Source organism: Trypanosoma cruzi, genomic scaffold (assembly GCF_000209065.1).
Source record: "Trypanosoma cruzi strain CL Brener 1047053516313 genomic scaffold, whole genome shotgun sequence".
Taxonomy (NCBI): Eukaryota; Euglenozoa; class Kinetoplastea; order Trypanosomatida; family Trypanosomatidae; genus Trypanosoma; species Trypanosoma cruzi.
Genome location: NW_001849516.1, coordinates 196382 through 214281, shown reverse-complemented (window position 1 = coordinate 214281; position 17900 = coordinate 196382). Strand labels below are relative to the sequence as shown.

General features: G+C 49.7%; 6 protein-coding genes across 6 annotated transcripts, besides 11 other annotated features; all 6 read right to left on the bottom strand.

Moving 5' to 3' along the window:
- On the bottom strand, window positions 1-792 carry Tc00.1047053503697.9 (proteasome regulatory non-ATPase subunit 11, putative; the record flags this gene model as incomplete). Its single annotated transcript, XM_809774.1, has 1 exon — window positions 1-792. A coding segment is annotated over one exon (792 nt), but the record flags the coding sequence as incomplete, so codon positions are not given.
- Window positions 1-17900: part of a sequence feature (heterozygous, Esmeraldo-like haplotype) that runs on past the window's edge.
- Window positions 863-902: a microsatellite.
- Window positions 1330-3894, bottom strand: Tc00.1047053503697.20 (hypothetical protein, conserved; the record flags this gene model as incomplete). The annotated part of the gene is made up of 1 exon (XM_809762.1): window positions 1330-3894. The coding sequence occupies one exon, from the start codon at window positions 3892-3894 to the stop codon at window positions 1330-1332; it is 2565 nt and encodes an 854-aa protein (XP_814855.1).
- Window positions 4350-8453, bottom strand: Tc00.1047053503697.30 (hypothetical protein, conserved; the record flags this gene model as incomplete). Its single annotated transcript, XM_809763.1, has 1 exon — window positions 4350-8453. One exon carries the CDS (start codon window positions 8451-8453, stop codon window positions 4350-4352), a length of 4104 nt encoding a protein of 1367 aa, XP_814856.1.
- Window positions 8753-8804: a microsatellite.
- Window positions 8824-8846: a sequence feature (AT_rich).
- Window positions 9000-9041: a repeat region.
- Window positions 9306-9338: a microsatellite.
- Window positions 9557-9576: a microsatellite.
- Window positions 10734-10754: a microsatellite.
- On the bottom strand, window positions 10821-11657 carry Tc00.1047053503697.40 (uncharacterized protein; the record flags this gene model as incomplete). The annotated part of the gene is made up of 1 exon (XM_809764.1): window positions 10821-11657. The coding sequence occupies one exon, from the start codon at window positions 11655-11657 to the stop codon at window positions 10821-10823; it is 837 nt and encodes a 278-aa protein (XP_814857.1).
- Window positions 11750-11787: a microsatellite.
- Window positions 11833-11853: a microsatellite.
- On the bottom strand, window positions 12042-14360 carry Tc00.1047053503697.50 (hypothetical protein, conserved; the record flags this gene model as incomplete). The annotated part of the gene is made up of 1 exon (XM_809765.1): window positions 12042-14360. The coding sequence occupies one exon, from the start codon at window positions 14358-14360 to the stop codon at window positions 12042-12044; it is 2319 nt and encodes a 772-aa protein (XP_814858.1).
- Window positions 14432-14466: a sequence feature (AT_rich).
- Window positions 14605-17724, bottom strand: Tc00.1047053503697.60 (hypothetical protein, conserved; the record flags this gene model as incomplete). The annotated part of the gene is made up of 1 exon (XM_809766.1): window positions 14605-17724. The coding sequence occupies one exon, from the start codon at window positions 17722-17724 to the stop codon at window positions 14605-14607; it is 3120 nt and encodes a 1039-aa protein (XP_814859.1).

The window sequence follows — 17900 nt, the reverse complement described above, 5'->3', positions numbered from 1 at the left end:
GCATAAACGCTCCGACTGCCCTGCGAGCGATGCCAATGTACGGATTTTTTCCCGTATCGTCTGTCGGTCAAATTTCTCCATGTTTTCAAGACGGAAACCTTCTTGCCAACCCTTTTTGTAGACGTTTAACAGCAACGCCAACTCATGATTCTTCTTTCGGAATGTGATGGCAAGGCTATAGTAATCACGGTCAAGACCACGGGTCAACGCAACGGGCGACGGTCGTGTCAGCCAGCCGAGGTTGCTTGTGGTTTGACGCGGCTCTTCGTACATGTTTCTTCCTCCCATAAGCGCATCTTTGGTGGTGCGAAAGGCATCAATTACGACTTTTCCACGGACCGACTGAATGGGATCAATCACGACAGAAACACTCCGTGGGGTCAATTGTTCATAGTTGCCTGCCGTCATTACATCCTCCCCAGAAAGCCAGCAACCAAAGCCGGGGTGACTGTGGTACCACCCGACGACCTTCTCAGAACGGCCCACAACAGAGAGTTTGTCTAGCATGTGTACCTGGTACTCTGGGTCCACCGCCTCGACGGACTGGCCAGTCGCCGTTTGGGGCATAGAAAATACATCCGTCACGCGGATTGTGTAGTTGTCAACCTGCTCGCCTATCATAAGCCCCATAACCTCCAGTGGCACCCCCGCCCGGCCGTGCAAAAGCATCTTTAGCAGTGCAAGGGAGGAGATCTGAACCGTTTCGGCCGTGTCGCGCAAATCCTCCGTCGGCACTGCGCGTGCATTCCCTCCTCCCGTCTGAGCCCGAAGCAAGTTTGCAATATTGTTCATCCCCCTTTTACCTATTTTTGGTACTTTTCTTTTTCCTCTTTTGCTTTGTTGTCGGTGATTATGGCGTTCCTTTTTTTTTTTTTTCTTCTTCTTCTTTTTTTTTTGTTTTTCCCCTCCCCTGCAGCAATTCAAACAAAAACAAAGCAACAACAACAAAAAGCAGCAGCATCGTTATTCCCGTATGCACTCCAAAAAAAAACGCAGGAATATCCTACCAGATTCACTTCCGCTTCCCCACCAGTCAAGCCAACACTCCCGCCCCTCTTTTGTGCTTGGAGGGAGAAGTAATTCTTCAGCAACAAACGAGAAAAAATTTCTCCGCGGCACGCAGAAACGCCACAAGAGAATCTCTTCCCCGCCTTCTTTGTTTGCCCTCCCCACCGTGTAATGTACTGGACAAAATACTCTATCTCTAGGCCACAATTCCCATCAATTCTACCATGTAATACATATTTTCAACAGGCCATCGCACTTCCAACATCAAGAGGGCCATGAAACAACTTGCCGCCTTCCTCGCCACCCCTTCGGATATTGTTTTTAACCGTCCATCGCCATCTCCAACTCGTCTTCTTCTTCACCATATTCGGCTCCGCTCCCATCATCTACAGCAGCAGGTGTAAAGAGAAGCTCCGATTTCTCGTCTGCTTGTGTTGCACATCGAGACATGGCATTCCGTGCCGCAAGCACCTCCCGCTGCACCTCGTCCACAAAATCAAGTACTCCCTCAATGACACGAAGCAAAGTTGACACCGGAACGGAATCTAATGTTTGCGTGCGCAAGAGAACAGCACTGTCTCCCTCTCCCAACCGTTGTTGTTGTTGTTCCTGAAATGAAATTGTCCGAAGCTTCTGGTCTCGCAATGCTCCGAGAAACTCCTGCATGTCTCGACAGGAAGCCTCAATACGTGACGCGGAACGCTCACTAATCTCCCGAACTTCCTCTGCAAGCGCTGAGAGTGCACGCCGCAGGAGGAAAAAGGCTTCATTGCCAAAATCAACTATACCCACTCCCCCTTCCTCGTTTATCATGCGCTCCTTGTCTTCCTCATCAATATGTTCTTCTTTTGGGACGCACACGGACCTTAATGAATATTGATTTCGCTTCAACAGAGCAGCGTGCTCCTCCTGAACCTCCCGCAGATGCTTCAAGGCACACTTTATCAAATAATCATACGCATGGAACAATTCAAGGCTATTTTTTCCCGTTACCCGTCGGCGCACCTCATGTCGCAACTGTTGAAGTTGCTGCTGAAAACTCAGGGCCGATGAAGACATTTGACGCAAGCAATCATTGGAGTAAAAGGCATCATCCGTCTGCTCCTTTGCTGCACGGTGACGTTTTTCTTGTTCTTGTTTTTGCTGCTGCAGATAGAGGCGTCGCCGGGTCTCTATCGCCACACGACGTTTCGTCTTTTCGTTCCATACCTGGTTGACAGCAATAAGGAAGGGATAAAAACATTCATAGCTGAGAGCTGGGAAGTAACGATTTTTAAACTTCTGAGCCTCTACAAAAACGGCATACGGAATCCAAAAGTCCTTGTCATTTTGACGGCCTTGTAACACATCAGAAGCTGGCGGAAGACGTGGGGGACCATCTCCCCCTCCTCGACCGCAACGCGCGGCACCCTCCAGATCGCCAATACAAATCTTCCTGCTACGTAGAAAATTGTTCTCGTCATCGATGATGTCTTGCAATTTTCTGTACCACTTGCCATTTAGGTATATATTGCTTGACCACGGCATTAAGCTCCCACCATAGACACCATCATCAACACCGGTTCCAGCGGCCAGCGTAGACAAGCCACCATTGCGTCGTCTCTGATAATGGGGATGCCCTGCATTTTCGCTTATTGCCTTCCGGTCACTTGTTGCAGCCGCAAGTGTGTATCCAGTGAAGAGCATGTCATCATCAATGGCGGTCGCCCGCAGGTATCGCCGCATCTCTGGTACCTCACTGAGAAGTCGAAGCAACCGCGCCATACCGAGACGGGTGGCTAATACCTCAGCCTCAAGTTCACGCTTCTGGTCCACGTGGCTTTGCATGGCTTTCACGGCTCCAGCCACACGTGTTTCGATTTCCTCCTGAATGGCTTCCAGTTTGGAGCGAAGCGCATAATTCTCTTCGTCCAGGGCGTTCTTCTCGTTTCGGGTGATGTTGTAGCGTTGTTCAAGCGCCTGAACCTCTTCCTGTAGTGCCCGCAAATTGGCACTATATTGCTCGCGTTTACGTCGTTCTCGCTCTCGTTCTTCCAAGCTAACAACATTTGGGCTAAGCGTTCGCAGCATCCCTTGTTTTTGCTCTTCCTGTTTTTGCAGCTGCGGCACTTTTACCCGTTCCGCCGTCGTTGTGACTACCAACTTTTGTTGAGGTTGAGCAGCAATGGCGGCCTGCCGCAGCTTTAACTCGCTTTCTAAATGCTTTATCCGCTGATTCTTTTCACGAATGGTATCGTGAAGTGCCTCTATCTTCGCATGCGCCTCCTCCAGCGCCACTGTTCTCTCCTTTAGAATCTTTTCACGAAGCTCATCTGCCTGGCTCTTGGCGCCAGCGGCAAGCTCCAGCTGTGCCCGCAGACGTGTCACCTCCGCGCGGAGGCCATCAATAATGCTGTCTCGCTGCAGGCGGCCCCTTTCAGCGCACGAAAGTGTTTCGTCAAGCGCTGTAATTTTCTCATCAAACTGACGCTCTTTTTCTCGCAACCTCTCCAGCAACGAGTCACGTTCAGAGATTGCGCTACTTTCTGCCTGTTTCTCACTCGATGTCGCAGAGGATGAAATGGCAGCTTTTTCCGTGACACGATGCTTTGTCATATCATCCTCATCTTTCCGTTTTATTCCTCGTGCCTTCAACAAGCGTTTTGTAAGCTTTTGATCCGTCCTTTTCTTGTGTTGTCGTGTAGCACCTTGACTACGCAATCGTGTTTGTCGAGCCTCAGCATGTTCTCCTCCACCCACCAAATAAAGCTTCGGAGTTAAAGGGCAATGCGTTAACTCTGGGGATAAAATAACATCTTCGAGGGGCTTTCGTCGTTCTGCCCCTGATGTCGACGAGGATGACGACGACAAAGCCGCTGTGGCCTTCGTTGTCTTACCCTCCGCCATTCAAAAGTAATCCTTCTGCCGAATTAAATACAACGCGTGTGGGTGTGTCCCTGATAAATATTTAAAGGCAACAGCAAGATTGTTCAACACACACTCCACCTCCTTCTTCTTGTTGCTATTATATCCCCCCCCTATGGGAAGAAAGGCATATGCATGAAACAAAAGAAAGCAAGGATAGAAAGCCTGCTTCACCGCACTCAAACAAACAAACAAAAGAGATATTGGGGGAACGTAGAATTCTTATTTTCCATATTCGAGCCATACTCACCAAAAAATAATGATGATAACAACAATAATAATACAAAGAGCAAGAATTGCACTCTGGAGTATAGCCAGACAAACAAGCAAATATGTTTTAATATGGTACACACATTGGCAGGTCAAAACTCCTCACTCCTGTCCTCACCTGACCGCCCAACTTGGCCCATTCGGGCGCACTACAGGCATTGTATCGCCTATATTTTCTGTACGTCTAGTTGCCTTCGCCCACCGGGACCAAGGGCCGAGTGACGAAGTGATGGGAAGTCCATCACCGCCGATGGCCGGCGTCGTCCACCCGGATCGGAGGATTCTCCCACTACCGGTGCGGTTTCTTTTTCTGTCTCTTGTAGAACTGCCACCGATTCCTCTGTGAAAGAATTCTGTACTGCCGTTTCCGCCTCCTCCGAGAGTTTTTGGGTGACAGGCGTCTTGCAAGTAAATTGCCGTGGCTCCTGTAGTGAAGGAGCAAGACGACTCTGTTGCGTGTCAAGCAATGAACGCGAAAGAGCTGGTACGTGCCCGGAACTTCCCCTAATGCTCTCTCGAACATCTGGCATTGCCATCGGCTTAGTCTTACTGTTTAAGGAAAGAATGGGGCTCATTTCTTTCTCCGTGTCATCCGCTCTGTTCGGCTCATTCATCAATGGTTCCTCTTTAGACTTCTCCATGGGTGAATAAGAGCTTGAATTCTCATGCTGGAAAACCTTTTCCGTCTGATCGCTCCTTCGAATAGGTGCCGCCAAATGTAACCGTGGTTCGTTGTTGGCATCATCTACATCATCATTCCAATCTTCCCTGCTTAATTTGTTTAATTTTTTCTTATTCTTCTTGCTCTCAAGCATGGAATCAGGAAACAAAATTGTCGGAAAATCCTTGTTACCCCTTATGTCCGCGGAGTTTGGAGCTTGCCCTAACTTTTCACTAGCATCATCTCTTTGCAGGCGCTGCCCCAACGCTGTCTGCAGACGTGGTTCCTCACCACTTAAAACACAACCCTCAACTGTCTTGACTGCGGCTATAAAAAAAGTGTTAGTACTGGTGACGGCGGGAACGACCGGCGTCGTTGGGGTGACACTGCGTAGGCCTGCATTACCCTCACGGCCAGGTGGCTCGGCCACATCTTCGACCTCCTGACTACAATTCGTCCGCGTTTCGGTTGCACAGGTTGATAAGGAATGAACAGGAGGCACAACAGCCTCTTCATTTCCCGTTGAATCTGCTATGCCCTCTTCTTTGAGGATGGCCCCTGATACAAAAACCTCAATTCCCTTGCTGCCGTGAGAGGACTCGGCGGGCGTCACCACAATGGCTGAGTCACGCTGAGTTCCTTCGTCCTCTGGCAGATTTTTGAAGCTCAATTCCTCCCTTTTGGGCGTAAATGGGAAACGCTTTTTTCCTTCACGTGACTGAGGATGACGCATCTCTCTGGTTGGAGATACCTCTCTAATTTTCCAGTGATCATAGTGGTGGGGAAAAAGGGGAATTTCTCGATCCTTCAAAGGTTGTGTCAGAGACTCGCGTGGACTCACAGCAGGAGGTTGAAGTGGCTCCACTCTCTTCATCGGTACGCCTTCCCGACGATGCCGTTCAGTCTGGTACTTGTCATCGCGAGTAACGACAGACTCTCCTTCAGTGAATGATGGGCGTGGCGGCGAAAGACCCCGTGGCTTCACCTCAGGGGCATGCAATGGCCAGCTAACACCCTCCAATTTTTCCTTCCACTTTTCATCATCAACCACCGTCGTTACATTCTGCGTGATGGGCGTACGAGATAGAAAAAGTGACGGGGGCAAAGAGGCCGGGTCAGGTGCAAGAAGGCGCTGACCCTCTTTTGGTGGCTTAGGTTGTGTTGAAGCACAACTCGATGACGCCTTCTGCGCCATCGCCGTCTCGATTGCCTGCAAGACAAATTCTCTTCGTGTTCTGGTGGCGGTCGACAGTGGGAATTTCTCCGTCCATTCTTGTTTCTGCAGCTCTGAGCTACCAATTTCCATGCGTTGTAGCGCCGTGGTAAAACGTACAGCCGTATCCCAGTCACGCATTGCGTTCTTCAAAAACGCCTCCATCTCTGTCTTCAGTTCATGTTCCACATGAGGCACCGTCAGAAAGTCCAGAAACTTCTCCGCACCCTTTACTCTGTTCTGCAACAAATCCGTGACAAGCGCTGCATCCTCCTGCACATCTAAAAGCAGTTGTTGCCAGCGCTGTTCGCTCAACTTCCACATCATCCTTTCCCGCCGAATTGTCTCGGTTTCGTCCTCCAATTTCTTCACTCCGGATTCGTATGCCCGACACCGCTCACGAAGCTCTTCATTTTCTCGTCGTATTTCCGACAGTCTTAACTCGGCGTAACGATCGCTTTCAGCATGCTGTGCCACAAGACTCTCCACATAGTTCGCTAGACGTGCAATTTCACGTCGGGCGTCTATCGGCCACGCTGCAACATTACCTTCCAATAGCATCGAAAAAGATGGCAATGTCGGCAATGAAGGCAGAGCCAGTGACATATCATTGCCAGACAGAAGACGTTCCCGCATCTCCTGCAATCTCTGGAATGCCACAATCTTCTCCGCCTCGGCCAAACGATTATCAATCAGTTGTATGTGTGACTGCGCAGCCTCGAGCTCTTCTGAGACGCGTTCCGCATGTATTTCAGCCTCACGCCTAAGAACATGCGCGGAGGCAAGTTCAATAATTAGATCCTCTACATCGCTCTTCACCTGAGCGAGAGCCGTGCTACCTGCCTGTTGCATCACCACGTTTCCAGAGCGCATGACACGTTGCTCAACGATACCACGCAGAAGACTGAGTTCTTCCTCGCAAATACGCAACTCACGCTCCTTGGCATGCGCAGTCGCACGCCATACATCCACACCACAAGACACTTTGTTCTGCTCCTCGACCACCCTTTGAAACCTTCTAAGCTCGGAATTTGCGCGTGCAAGTGATTCTTCTAGTCGCTCCACACTTGAATGAAGTTTGTTGCGCTCTCGCATGGAATTGACAAGATGGCGGGCAAGACTTTCTGTTTTTTGCGTCAAATCCCGAAGGGCAACATCTTGTGCTTCAATTTCCTTCTGCAGTTCCCCATTTTTCCTTAACAACTCTTGAATCTCGCCGGCATGGGTAAACTTCACATCTTCATAATTTTCCTTTTCGGGACCCGTAGCTATACGTTCCCCATTGAGTGGTCCAGCTGTGAGGCAAAGCTTACCGCTTTTGTGACTCGGTGCCGCATTCGTACCGGATAGTGTGGAGAAACTCCTCTCTTCCCCGTGCAACATTTTTTCCTTTTTGGGTGTGGGACGTTTCACGTCTTTCGGAACATCGCTAGAACGAGAGACGGAACCCGCGTGGGCGCCCTGTAACGGCTCTTCTGGGGGCCTTGGCTCCTTCTGCATGATACGTTTTAGCAATTGCTCCTCCTCCCTCACATCAAAATTTTCCTCGTGCGATGCATCCCGGGCGAGAGGACTGGAATTCACAGGGGTATTGTGAGTAGTACCCCGGTTCCAACTAAAACGTTGAAGTTTCAGCTTTGGCACAACCTCTTTAACCAAATCTCTCCTCTCGTTCCCCACTGCCGCATACGGATGAGTGGATTCTACTTGCATCACACCCAAAAATTCCTCAATGAGACGTCTGTCTTCCTCTAACGCAACGTCCTCATCTAAAGCTGGCGAGGACAAGGGAGGTAATGAAGTCCGCCCCAACGTTATACCGGCAGAAACGGTCGCCACTGCAGGAGATTCTATATGTGCCGGCGGCATGCGACGTCGATAGCTACAAAAAGATGCTGCCGTATTTCTGGTGGCAGAAGCCTCTTTGGTTAGTTCGCACAATGGTAAGGGTGGCGCTGAAATAATCTGCGAGCCAGTTTCGTTGCGGCTTGCGCTGCGCCCCATCCCCGTTGCACCCGGATCGCCATAAGTCGAAAAACTTTCCAGGGAGCGTGGGGTTAACACAATGCCCGCATCAACGGGCCTGTCGTCCGCAAACTCATTGGCCGCCTTATGGCGCACTGCGGCACCATTGAGACGTTCCTCTTGTTGGAGTGCTGCCTCGCAGAGACGCTGTAAAGCCATCTGCTGCTCCCCTATCTGATGCAATCGCCGTTGCCGCTCATTATCGCCGTCATTAACGCAAAAAACTTCATCCATCTCCTGCAACATCGCTTGCAGTGCTTTGGCATCACGATCCAAAGCCACTGAAGAAGGCACAACTGGCGATGGTGGTGGCAGCCCCGCACCTGCACGCTTCACTAAAGGCGAACGCTTTTCCTTCGCCCGCCGATGCATCGTCTCCTCCAAAGCCTTTCCATTCAAAACGAAAAAAAGGAAAGTGAGGGAGAAAGAAAACGTGTGTGTGAGTGAGCAGGAACGGAGATGACCATGAGGCTACAAAAAGACCGGAATAAAGCCATAAAAACTTCCACGGCACCACAAGAAACAACAACAAAACACAAGCCACAATACACACAACCTCCACTCGTCCAATCCCCTTCAGAAAAAACAAAAACGAGAAAAAAACAACAACACAAAAATATTTTCTTCTCGCGCGATGTGTCAACGAGAAACGGCCTGAAGGTCAATGGATCAAAAAGAAGAAAAAAGAAAAAAAAAAAAAAAAAAAAAAAAAAAAAGAAAAAACAACGGAATCACCGTCGTCAAATAATAAATAAATAAATAAAAGTGGGTAATTGACGCAAAAAAAAAAAAAAAAACTTATGCCCTTTCCAAATGCTTCTTGGAGGCATTCTCCTGTTCCCAGGACATGTTTCTCCCGTACTTTTTCCCTGTGCTCTTTTAACACCTGTTCGTTTTCATATATCAAATAAATATTTATCCTTTTTTTTTTTTTTTTCTTCTTCTTCCTTCTGTTCCTCTAAAGAGTATTTCCTCCAACGCAAAAGGCGCGGAGCAGTCATCATTGGCAGGGGGGAGGGCTTCAACCCAAAAAAAGAAAAAGATAAGTAAAAAATAAGCAGAAATAAAAGCAAAACAATACAAAACAAATAGTCACCAAACATTTAAATATTTCCCACAAATAAGTTGCCGCTTGACGAAACAAACAAACAAAAAATAAACATCCAGCTTACACACAAAGAAATGTAAACAGGTCAAGCAATTCCCCAACAGTTGGCACGTCCCAAAAAAAAAAAAAAAAAAAAAAAAGGAAAAAAATCGTATACATGAATATAATACATTTTACCCGCACGTGCCAGTTAAAAATTGGCGGCTTCCTTGGGCCTTCTGCACACATATCCAATGGCCCGGGAAGCCCGCAGCGAGGCGTGTCCGAAGAGGGCCAAAGGGCAGGTTAGGGTGGCAAGGTCAAGAAATCACCAATTCCCTGAGGCTCAATCACGGCTCGTTCATAATTCACCAGAGTGGAACCGAAAAAATAAATAAATAAATAAATCAACATAAGAACCTTCATCCAGAAGAGAGTCATAGACAAGTCCTCATTATCATCCATGCTCCCTTCACAATTTTCTCAAGAAACATACGTCGCCCACAACATATATGCGTATTTGTCATCTTCAAGCGTCGCCATGTGGATTTTTCTCCACTCTTTGAAATCCGTTCGCGTTTTTCGGCGTATTTAACGAGCGCGCCACACATCGCTCATAGGCACGGAGCACGCACATTATAATTTGAAAAAATCAAAAATGGCATACATTTGCAAAGAGAATTGTACCAATATAAACATACATGTAAACGTATGAAAATTGTGTCTTTCTGTAATTTAACCGAGTCGCCAAGATTGGGGAACCCATACATATGTCGAAGGGAAACAACATATCCTAAAGAGTGTTAATCCATGTCGTCTTCCTCCCCCCTCTCCCCTCTCTGCTGTCAGGGTTTAAATTGTCTCTCATTCTGCTTCTTTTATTGACCCATCCTTTGTATCTCTTTTTTGTTTGCTTGTTTGAAATTATTCATTAAAAAAATATTAGATAATTTCGTTTGCATGTAAATCCACAGTTGGACTCCCCATAAAATTATTTTCGCCTTTTCCGTGCTCTCATTTTCCCATTCCCCTTGACAAGCGGCTGACCCAACAACATATTTACAGATACGCCGTCGGGTTTCCTCAGCGGGGGTATTCATTCCTTCTTCCACCCCCCAGCACCTATTCTCCCTTTTTTTTTTTCGCATTCTCCTTTCCGTTGCCTGAGCGTGTCGCAGTTATTTATCCAAAGAGTTATTTCCGTTCCCGCGCTTGAATATACAAAATCCGCTTGTCCCATCTTGAGTTGCCCAAGACACCGGGAGGACGTCGTGTACGCAGTGTGTTTGTGGACATCGTGGATAGCATTCCCTGTGACACCCGCAATGATGGCCCGCCAGAACCCGGCGAGCCCAAAGACAGATTCTCATGGCGTCGCAGGGTTCTGGGCACGCTCTCCAACCCACTGTCGTTGCCACTTCTGTCAGTCTCCCACACAAGCGCCAGATGTTTCAGAAGACACGCCAAAAAAAAAAAAAAAAAAAGGAAACTCACGCCTTGATCGCTTTTTCCAGCGGTACGGCAGTTAAAAATAAATGTGACGGCCGCTGAGAACGCACACACACAGAGAGAGAGAGAGAGAGAGACTACAACTCGTCCTTACTGTTGCCCGTTCTCTCTTTCCTTCCCTGCGGTTTGGCTTCGGGCGCTTTTCACTCTTCCCGCATCACAACGCGCGGTGAACGGGTATTCACCGTGCGACGCTCAAAAGTAGTGCTTTTGGCTGTCATGAGCGACAAATTTTGTCTATCCCTGACTGTAACGGGGAAGGCCACGTGTGACACACTGAAGCACTTATCTCGAGAAGGGTGTGGAGTAGACGAAATCGTATTGAATGAAGAAACATGCAAACCGGGATTTGTCTCTTCCCTCGTAGGAACAGTACCCGTCAATTCCAAAGCTTTAGTCGGCGGCAATGAGCCCGACTTTATTCCACGAATGTCATGGACCTGTTTAAAATGGTCGTCATGACATGGGACTCGAACGGCAACACACTCGTCTGTAACACTGCTGAAAGAGTTGCTGGGTGTTCCATCAATGGACTGAGGGCCACCTTTTCTGGACGTGGCTTCATCCATAATTCGTGGGTCATCATCACTCGCAAAGCGCGGCCACGAAACGAAAACTTCGGGTATATAATTTTTTTTGTTTGACACAATACGCTTAGAGACAAAAGTGCAGGGGTCCCTTCGTTCTGGTAAGCCCCCTGTTCTCGCCATCTCTGACGCTTCCGTGAAAATTTCCCCCAAGGCGACCATGCGGTTAGAAGTGAAGCTGCCGTTTTTTAAGTGACTGTTGGATGCGTTCTCTGCAGCAACACTGCTAGGAGTTGCTGTTTTGCTGAGTGTCTCACATGAGACCGGTGATGGTCGTACACCTTTGCCCGCTAGCGGGGTGCTGGTCGTGGAAGGAAGCGGAATGAGATTGGCCGTCACAAGCGGCGTGATCCCGTGAACTCTTTGCAGCGTCACTGACGGACCAGTCGGCATTTTAGAAAACGTCGCTGAATTCCCGGCGCCCTCCTAAACAAACATCATCTTCCATCGTTAAATCACCAGAAAGAGGGAGAGATTGCACACACATACACATACACATAAACATATATATATATATATATATTGAAGAGGCATCAAAAGAAAGGGCCCCTTATATGCTGCAATCATCAAAAAAAAAAAAAAAAAAAAACCGTCACTTCGAGGCTACAACAAGTCCATCTCTCACGCCATTTTTTTCTTCTTCATCCAGTTTTGTTTTTTGCTTGTTTGGGCAGCTTCTCTCAACGCACATGCGCAAAAACAAAACCAACAAACAACAATAAAAATTTCTATGATCCCCTCACTCTTCATCCTTCACAGACGGAGAGGAGAAAAACATTAAAACGACTCTTCACTACTCTCCCTTTTACCAAAGAGAATGTCACTGTCAACATCGTCGTCGGAGTCACGTGTAATCATGATGTTCTCTGTTGCCTTTTGGCGTTGACGAGCCTGGGCTATGTAGGTGTCCAACGACGAGGTGCCACGCCCACCGCCGTCGTCGTACTTTTCTTTCTTTTCTGCAGTTTGTCGTTGCAACAACACTGTGTGCTGCGCCTTGAAAGCCCACAAAATTCCACGACGGGCTGTGTCCTCATCGGCTTCAACGACCGTGCGTCCTCTCTTCTCTTCTTCATACAGAACATCCCGCCCCTCTTCTATTGGAGGGGCGGTGGCGGTGGTAGTGGTGATGATGGATGCTTGGTTGCCCACTGGTGCTGACTTCAAAAAAGAGGAATGTACAGACGAATTGGGTGAAGATGATGATGCTGATTGAATCTTCAAATCGTCAGAAATAGCGGAGTCGCGAGATTGTTTTGGGTTTGCGCAAGAAAATGAGGATGAAGATGACGTTCCCTTCATAACAGCAACCACCTTCCCGTCCGTCTTGCAGCTACCACTGCTGCTGTGTTCCGCGCCTACACTATACTTTCGTTCCTTTTCTCCATTACCCTCCCTCCCTCCAAACGCCTGAGACGACATTGTCATACCGACAAGCTGGTGATGTGGTGAGGTGGAATCCGTAGCGGTTTTGACAGGTTCAGCAGCAGTAGACACAAGAGTCGTATTAGGAGGAGAAAATGGCGCAATAGTTTCCTTCACTTCCTCTTTCTTCCGCTCTTGCGGTTGTTGCTGTTCTTCTTCTTGTTGCTCCTGATGGCTCGCGGAAACGCATGTCTTGAACTGAGGCACAACCTGCGGCTCTGTGGGATGACTTTTTACGTCCACCGCCACCGCCTTCTCCAACTCCGGGGGCACAGTGGGCTGCCATGCGGAATGCCAGGTTTCGCTCGCTTGCTGCTTTTGTTGTGACGGGACATGATACGCGGCAGAAACGCGTTCTTGAAATGCGTTGGCCCGTGTGAGCGCCTCACGAATAGTGTTTGCCTGCTCCCGCCCAGCCTCTTCTCCCGCCTCTTCCCGCCAGCTGGTGACGCCGTGGTTTGCAAGGATTGACTTCAGCCGAAATCGCAAGCGGCTGATCTCTTCATCCTTCAGTTGCAACTCCGCAAGATGTTCGGCTTGAAGACGACGCAGGTCCTCTACTCTCCTCCATTCACGATCTCGCGCGGCGTCTGCCTCGGCAAGTCTAACACCACAAAGCTCCTCGTATTTTCGTAACTGAGTAGTCAATACACTTATCTGCTGCTTCGCATCGTGCAGTCGACCCTCTGTTGCGGCAATCGCCTTGTCACGTTCTTCCAGAAGCCCATGCAAGTCACGATGTCGCCGTTCCAGTTCAACGCGCTGAATCTCCAGATCATCACGGGCCTGCCCTAGCCGTGCCCGCTCAGCCTCTATGCGTTGCACACTCACCCGTTCCAACTCTCGCATCTCCTCCATTTTGTGTTGCAAAAGAACCCCGTAGTGCTCCTCAGCGGCTCGTCGAGCCTCATTTAATTGCTCTTGCTCAAATGCTCGCAGCCGCTGCTGGTACCCCTGCTCCATCTGCACCCGGAGTTCTTCTCGATAGACGGCCATACGACGGTCCACTTCCTCCCGTGTCGATTCACGAAGACGTGAAAAACTAAGTGCATACTTCGCGTCCACAGCGGCCAGACGAAGCTCGAGTGGTGGCGGTGACAGTTCCTTTTCACACATGTCGGTCTGCGTCCCTACCGCGTACCCTGGCGGCTGTCCACGTTTGTCACCCATCTGCCGCAAATATATCTCCAGGACCGAATGCAAAAGACTTGTCCTCCGTCGTAACGCCACGGATGTGTTGAGGTGCAGCATTCCCGCCAGCGCATCGTCTCCACTCGATCCGAATGAGACGTCCGCCTCGCTGCTGAAGATGGCCAGTGAAAAGGAGCGGCCCGTGTGTCGTAGGTGACTTTCCACGAGCGCGTCTGCAAGGCGTTGGGTCCAAGCATCATCCTCGACCTCATCCTCTTCGTGTTCCGCATCACGTCCGTGTCGAACTGCTGAAGATTTTTGGGAAGGCCCCCGTCGTTTCAACAACTCAGAAACGATGACACTGCGAAGTTGTGTCTTCAGAGACCCTAAAGCGCCACTCGAGCGGAGAAATTGTTGCATCCCAGCGCGCAGCTCCGACACAGAGAGAGTGTCAATGGCATTTAGGGCGACAGCGGGAGCAGAATTCGTCAGGGATTCGGCCGCGTCTTCCGCTCCGCGATGTGAGGATGAGGGGAGCATAGAGCCCTAGTCACTATATTGATATGCCGCCCCCAATGGCAGTGAAAGGCGAGAGAAAAACAGAGCACCCCAAAAAAAAAATAAAAAAAATAAATAAATAAATAAAGGCAAACACGGTATTTGCCCTCCCCCACCGCCCAAGCAAACGCCCTCTCTCCATGTGAACTGCGTCTTTGCCCACCACTCCCTGTTTTCCCATTCCCTACAACGCCACAGTCCTCAATTTAAACTTATTTCTATGCGCTCACGTTGAAAAGTGACCACTCAGTCGCAGCTCGCATGAAAAAAGCGGCGAGTACCACAACAATTCTGCTGCTGAGAACATTTTCGCGTTGTTCTCACTGGAGTGTTGCGGCAGCAAAGCAAGAGTCTCGAGGAGCGACTGAAGACTTAGCAGATGCTGTTGAAGAAGTGGATCGGAAAGGGAGCATTGCCCTGTTGTGGAAAACACTTTCTTGACATGTATCTTCTCAACCAACCGTCGCCGAAGACCGCGAATCACTTCACGGGCAAGTGGGACCGCGTCGAAAGTCAGGCTATTGGGCAAAAACGCAAGGGGCACCGTTGACCTCGCCACCTTTTGCCGCTGCATCGTCCATTGAGTTCGTGTCGACTGTGCCCACTCAATGACACGACGCAACCACCCCTCACATGGACGTTGGTTTTCATCATCCAGCCCCACCATCGCAGTTTTGGGGCTTAAAATCAATTTGGGTGGCAGAAGGCACTGCGCCAGTGCAAAAACCACATCTGCTGGATTCACAACCGCATGAAAAGAGGCCGCCCCGCATTGCGCAAGGAGTGCCTGGCTGTTCTCATCATTGAGAATATCATTACCATGATTCTGCCGGTGGGCTCCTCCAACACGACGTGTCGCCGCCAATGCCATCGCACCCTCCAACTCGCAAGAAGATGCCACGGCATCAACCAGGCTGTTCAGTAACAATACATGGAAAAAACGGTACGCCTTAACGCGGTCCTTGTAGTCCGTGTCATCGCCACCTCGCAGCCCATGCGGACCCCCGTGGAGAACAATTCCAAACTGGTACGCCACTGAGGCAAAAACCGAGTAGAATGCGAGTTTTGAGTCATCCAATTCTGAGCTGCCCCCCGTCAATTGTGCGTTCAAAACTTCCGGAATCCATTCAAGCGGATAAAATTCGTAGTGAATGTCGTCCATAAGTACTTTGAACTCCGGTGTGAACTCTACATTCCCTTCGTCCAAAGTACCGTCATCACTCAGAGAATGTTTCTTGCGTCTGGTCAAAAAGGGACGCCGCAACGTGCGCTCTTGCATGAGCGGCAACAACAGTTTCTCAATAAGAGGTGCCAGCTGCCGTACCAGTTGCTGAACAAGGCTCAGGGTTTGCAGCTGTGTGTACACCACAATGGAAGCCAACAGCACCTCGCAGCGGTAACGCAACAGTAATTTCTGCTTCTCACTGTCAGAGAGGCGTACTGTAGAAAGTAGATTCCTGTCTTCAGTGAGTTGATTATGTTCGCCATTGTCGTCCATGTCATCCGTGCGACGTCCGAGAGCTTGGAGCTGAACAATCATGGGTTGCACATCCGCGTTGCGAACCAGCACTCGCTCCGTCTCCCTCACCGTCGTCCCACTGAGCCCGGAAGTCGCAAAAAACGCAATCAGCGCCTCCCCGGCAGCCTTGTAATACTTGGGCAGTATAAAAAGGGGTCGTTGCGCATTCTCATTGCCTTTACCATCGCCATCATTGTGTGCCCCACCGTCATTTTCTACCTCTGCTGGAAAGGCAGCAACAAACAACGACTCGTAGCTCTGCGGCAAGAGATTTTGAAGGCGTGACACATATGTACGACGCCCAATGGCAGCCAGAAGCTCATCAAACACCGCCCGAGTGCTAAGCCGCACTCCTTCCAATATTGTCACACTCTCCTGCGGTGTTCTCTCCAGCAGCCGCGCCCGTCGCAGACACTCTGACCAGGGCCACTCAAACCCTACTTGCTGCAGCAACACTGGCAGTAGTACCCGGAGGAGTGCATCGACCTCGTGTAGTGCCAGCGCGCGCAACACTGCAGGACGAACAGTCCATTCAAAAAAGGGTTCTTGCTGTTGCTGTTTATTCTTTGCAGAAGTTTTGCCCAGTGACTTTGGCGCGCCAGGTGCCACACCAGGTGGAAGGCGATGCGGTGCCACTGGGCCGCCCACAACGGCAGCAAAGAGAAGTTCCTGCAGAGATGCCACTATAATGGTGGCAATCAGGCCTCCCGACACCCCCTCCTCTTCCTCTTTTTCCTCCTTCCCAATCTCCTTAACCCTTTCACGTGTCAAAATATCTTGCACCTCCACAAGACTGCACAAAAGAAGCACCGCTGCGGTCAACGGGCAACGCCCCGTGCCATCTTCTCGGTAGCAGCGGTACGCGATAGCGTATTCCACGATACCTACAACAACACCGCATGCCCGGGCTTTTGCCACCTTACCACCACTGGCATTGACAAATGCCAATAACATGCAAGCACACAACTGTTTTACCCGAGAAAATACCTCCACGGTGAGAGCGGCAAATAGACGGGCGCGATTGGCCTCCTTTATAAATTCTTTCTCCTCCTCCATTTTCTTCGTCGTACTACCCTCACTGCCATCCTTGGGGGCTGTGCCCTCCAAGGTGAATAAAAGTGGATATTGTGACGTTTTGGCATCTGGTGAAAACATCTTTTGCAGGGCACTCTCAATCGCCTTCTCTTCAGTCACAATCTTCCCTGCATTTTCCTCCGCGTCCTGCTGATGATTTTGACGTGCGACTCCCAGGGCTTTTTGAACTAACTTTTCCACAGAGCTGGAAGATGATGTCAACAATGACGATGACGATGCGGCCGCGGAAATATATTCGTGGACAGCCAGAGCTCGAAATACTCGCCCGAAGCTTGATTCAACTACACGAGGAATCAGCGGATACATGCAATCGCTCCCAACCCTTGTCAGAGACTTTGCTCGCAACTCGGCCGCTTCTGATGTCTGCGATTGCAGATGCCACTGTGCATCGTACGCCGCAACCAAATCTGCCGCGGGGAATCCCACCAGCGCAAGCGACTCTTCAAAAGACAAACCAACATCCCTCGAATTCCCCTTCTTACTATTTTTGTTATTGCCTTCGCCCGTGCATAAGGGACGTGGCGGCAGCTTGTGGGGAAAAAAGGGGTGTGACCAGGCCGTGAGGTAAAAATACCATAACCACTGATCCGATGTTTTTGGAGCGCTTTCTGCGGCAGCGGCGCCGGACTGCGACGTAGAAAAAAGAAACGAAAACGGAACTTCTCCGCCTCGCTCCCTCATGTTCTCCTCATTGATCTCAGCCACCCTCATGGTAATGTTTCCACCTGACATCAGAGCTCGTTACAACAGGCTAAACACCCTTGACCTCTTATTCACTCTTTTTTCCCTTTTAACAACGATGCAACCGAAATGTACGTAAGCCAAAAAGAAGGCACGCAATTGCCGCGCTCTCCCCACCTCCACCTCACAGTTACTCGTGTGTTGGTTCCCTTTTCCACGGCGACGGT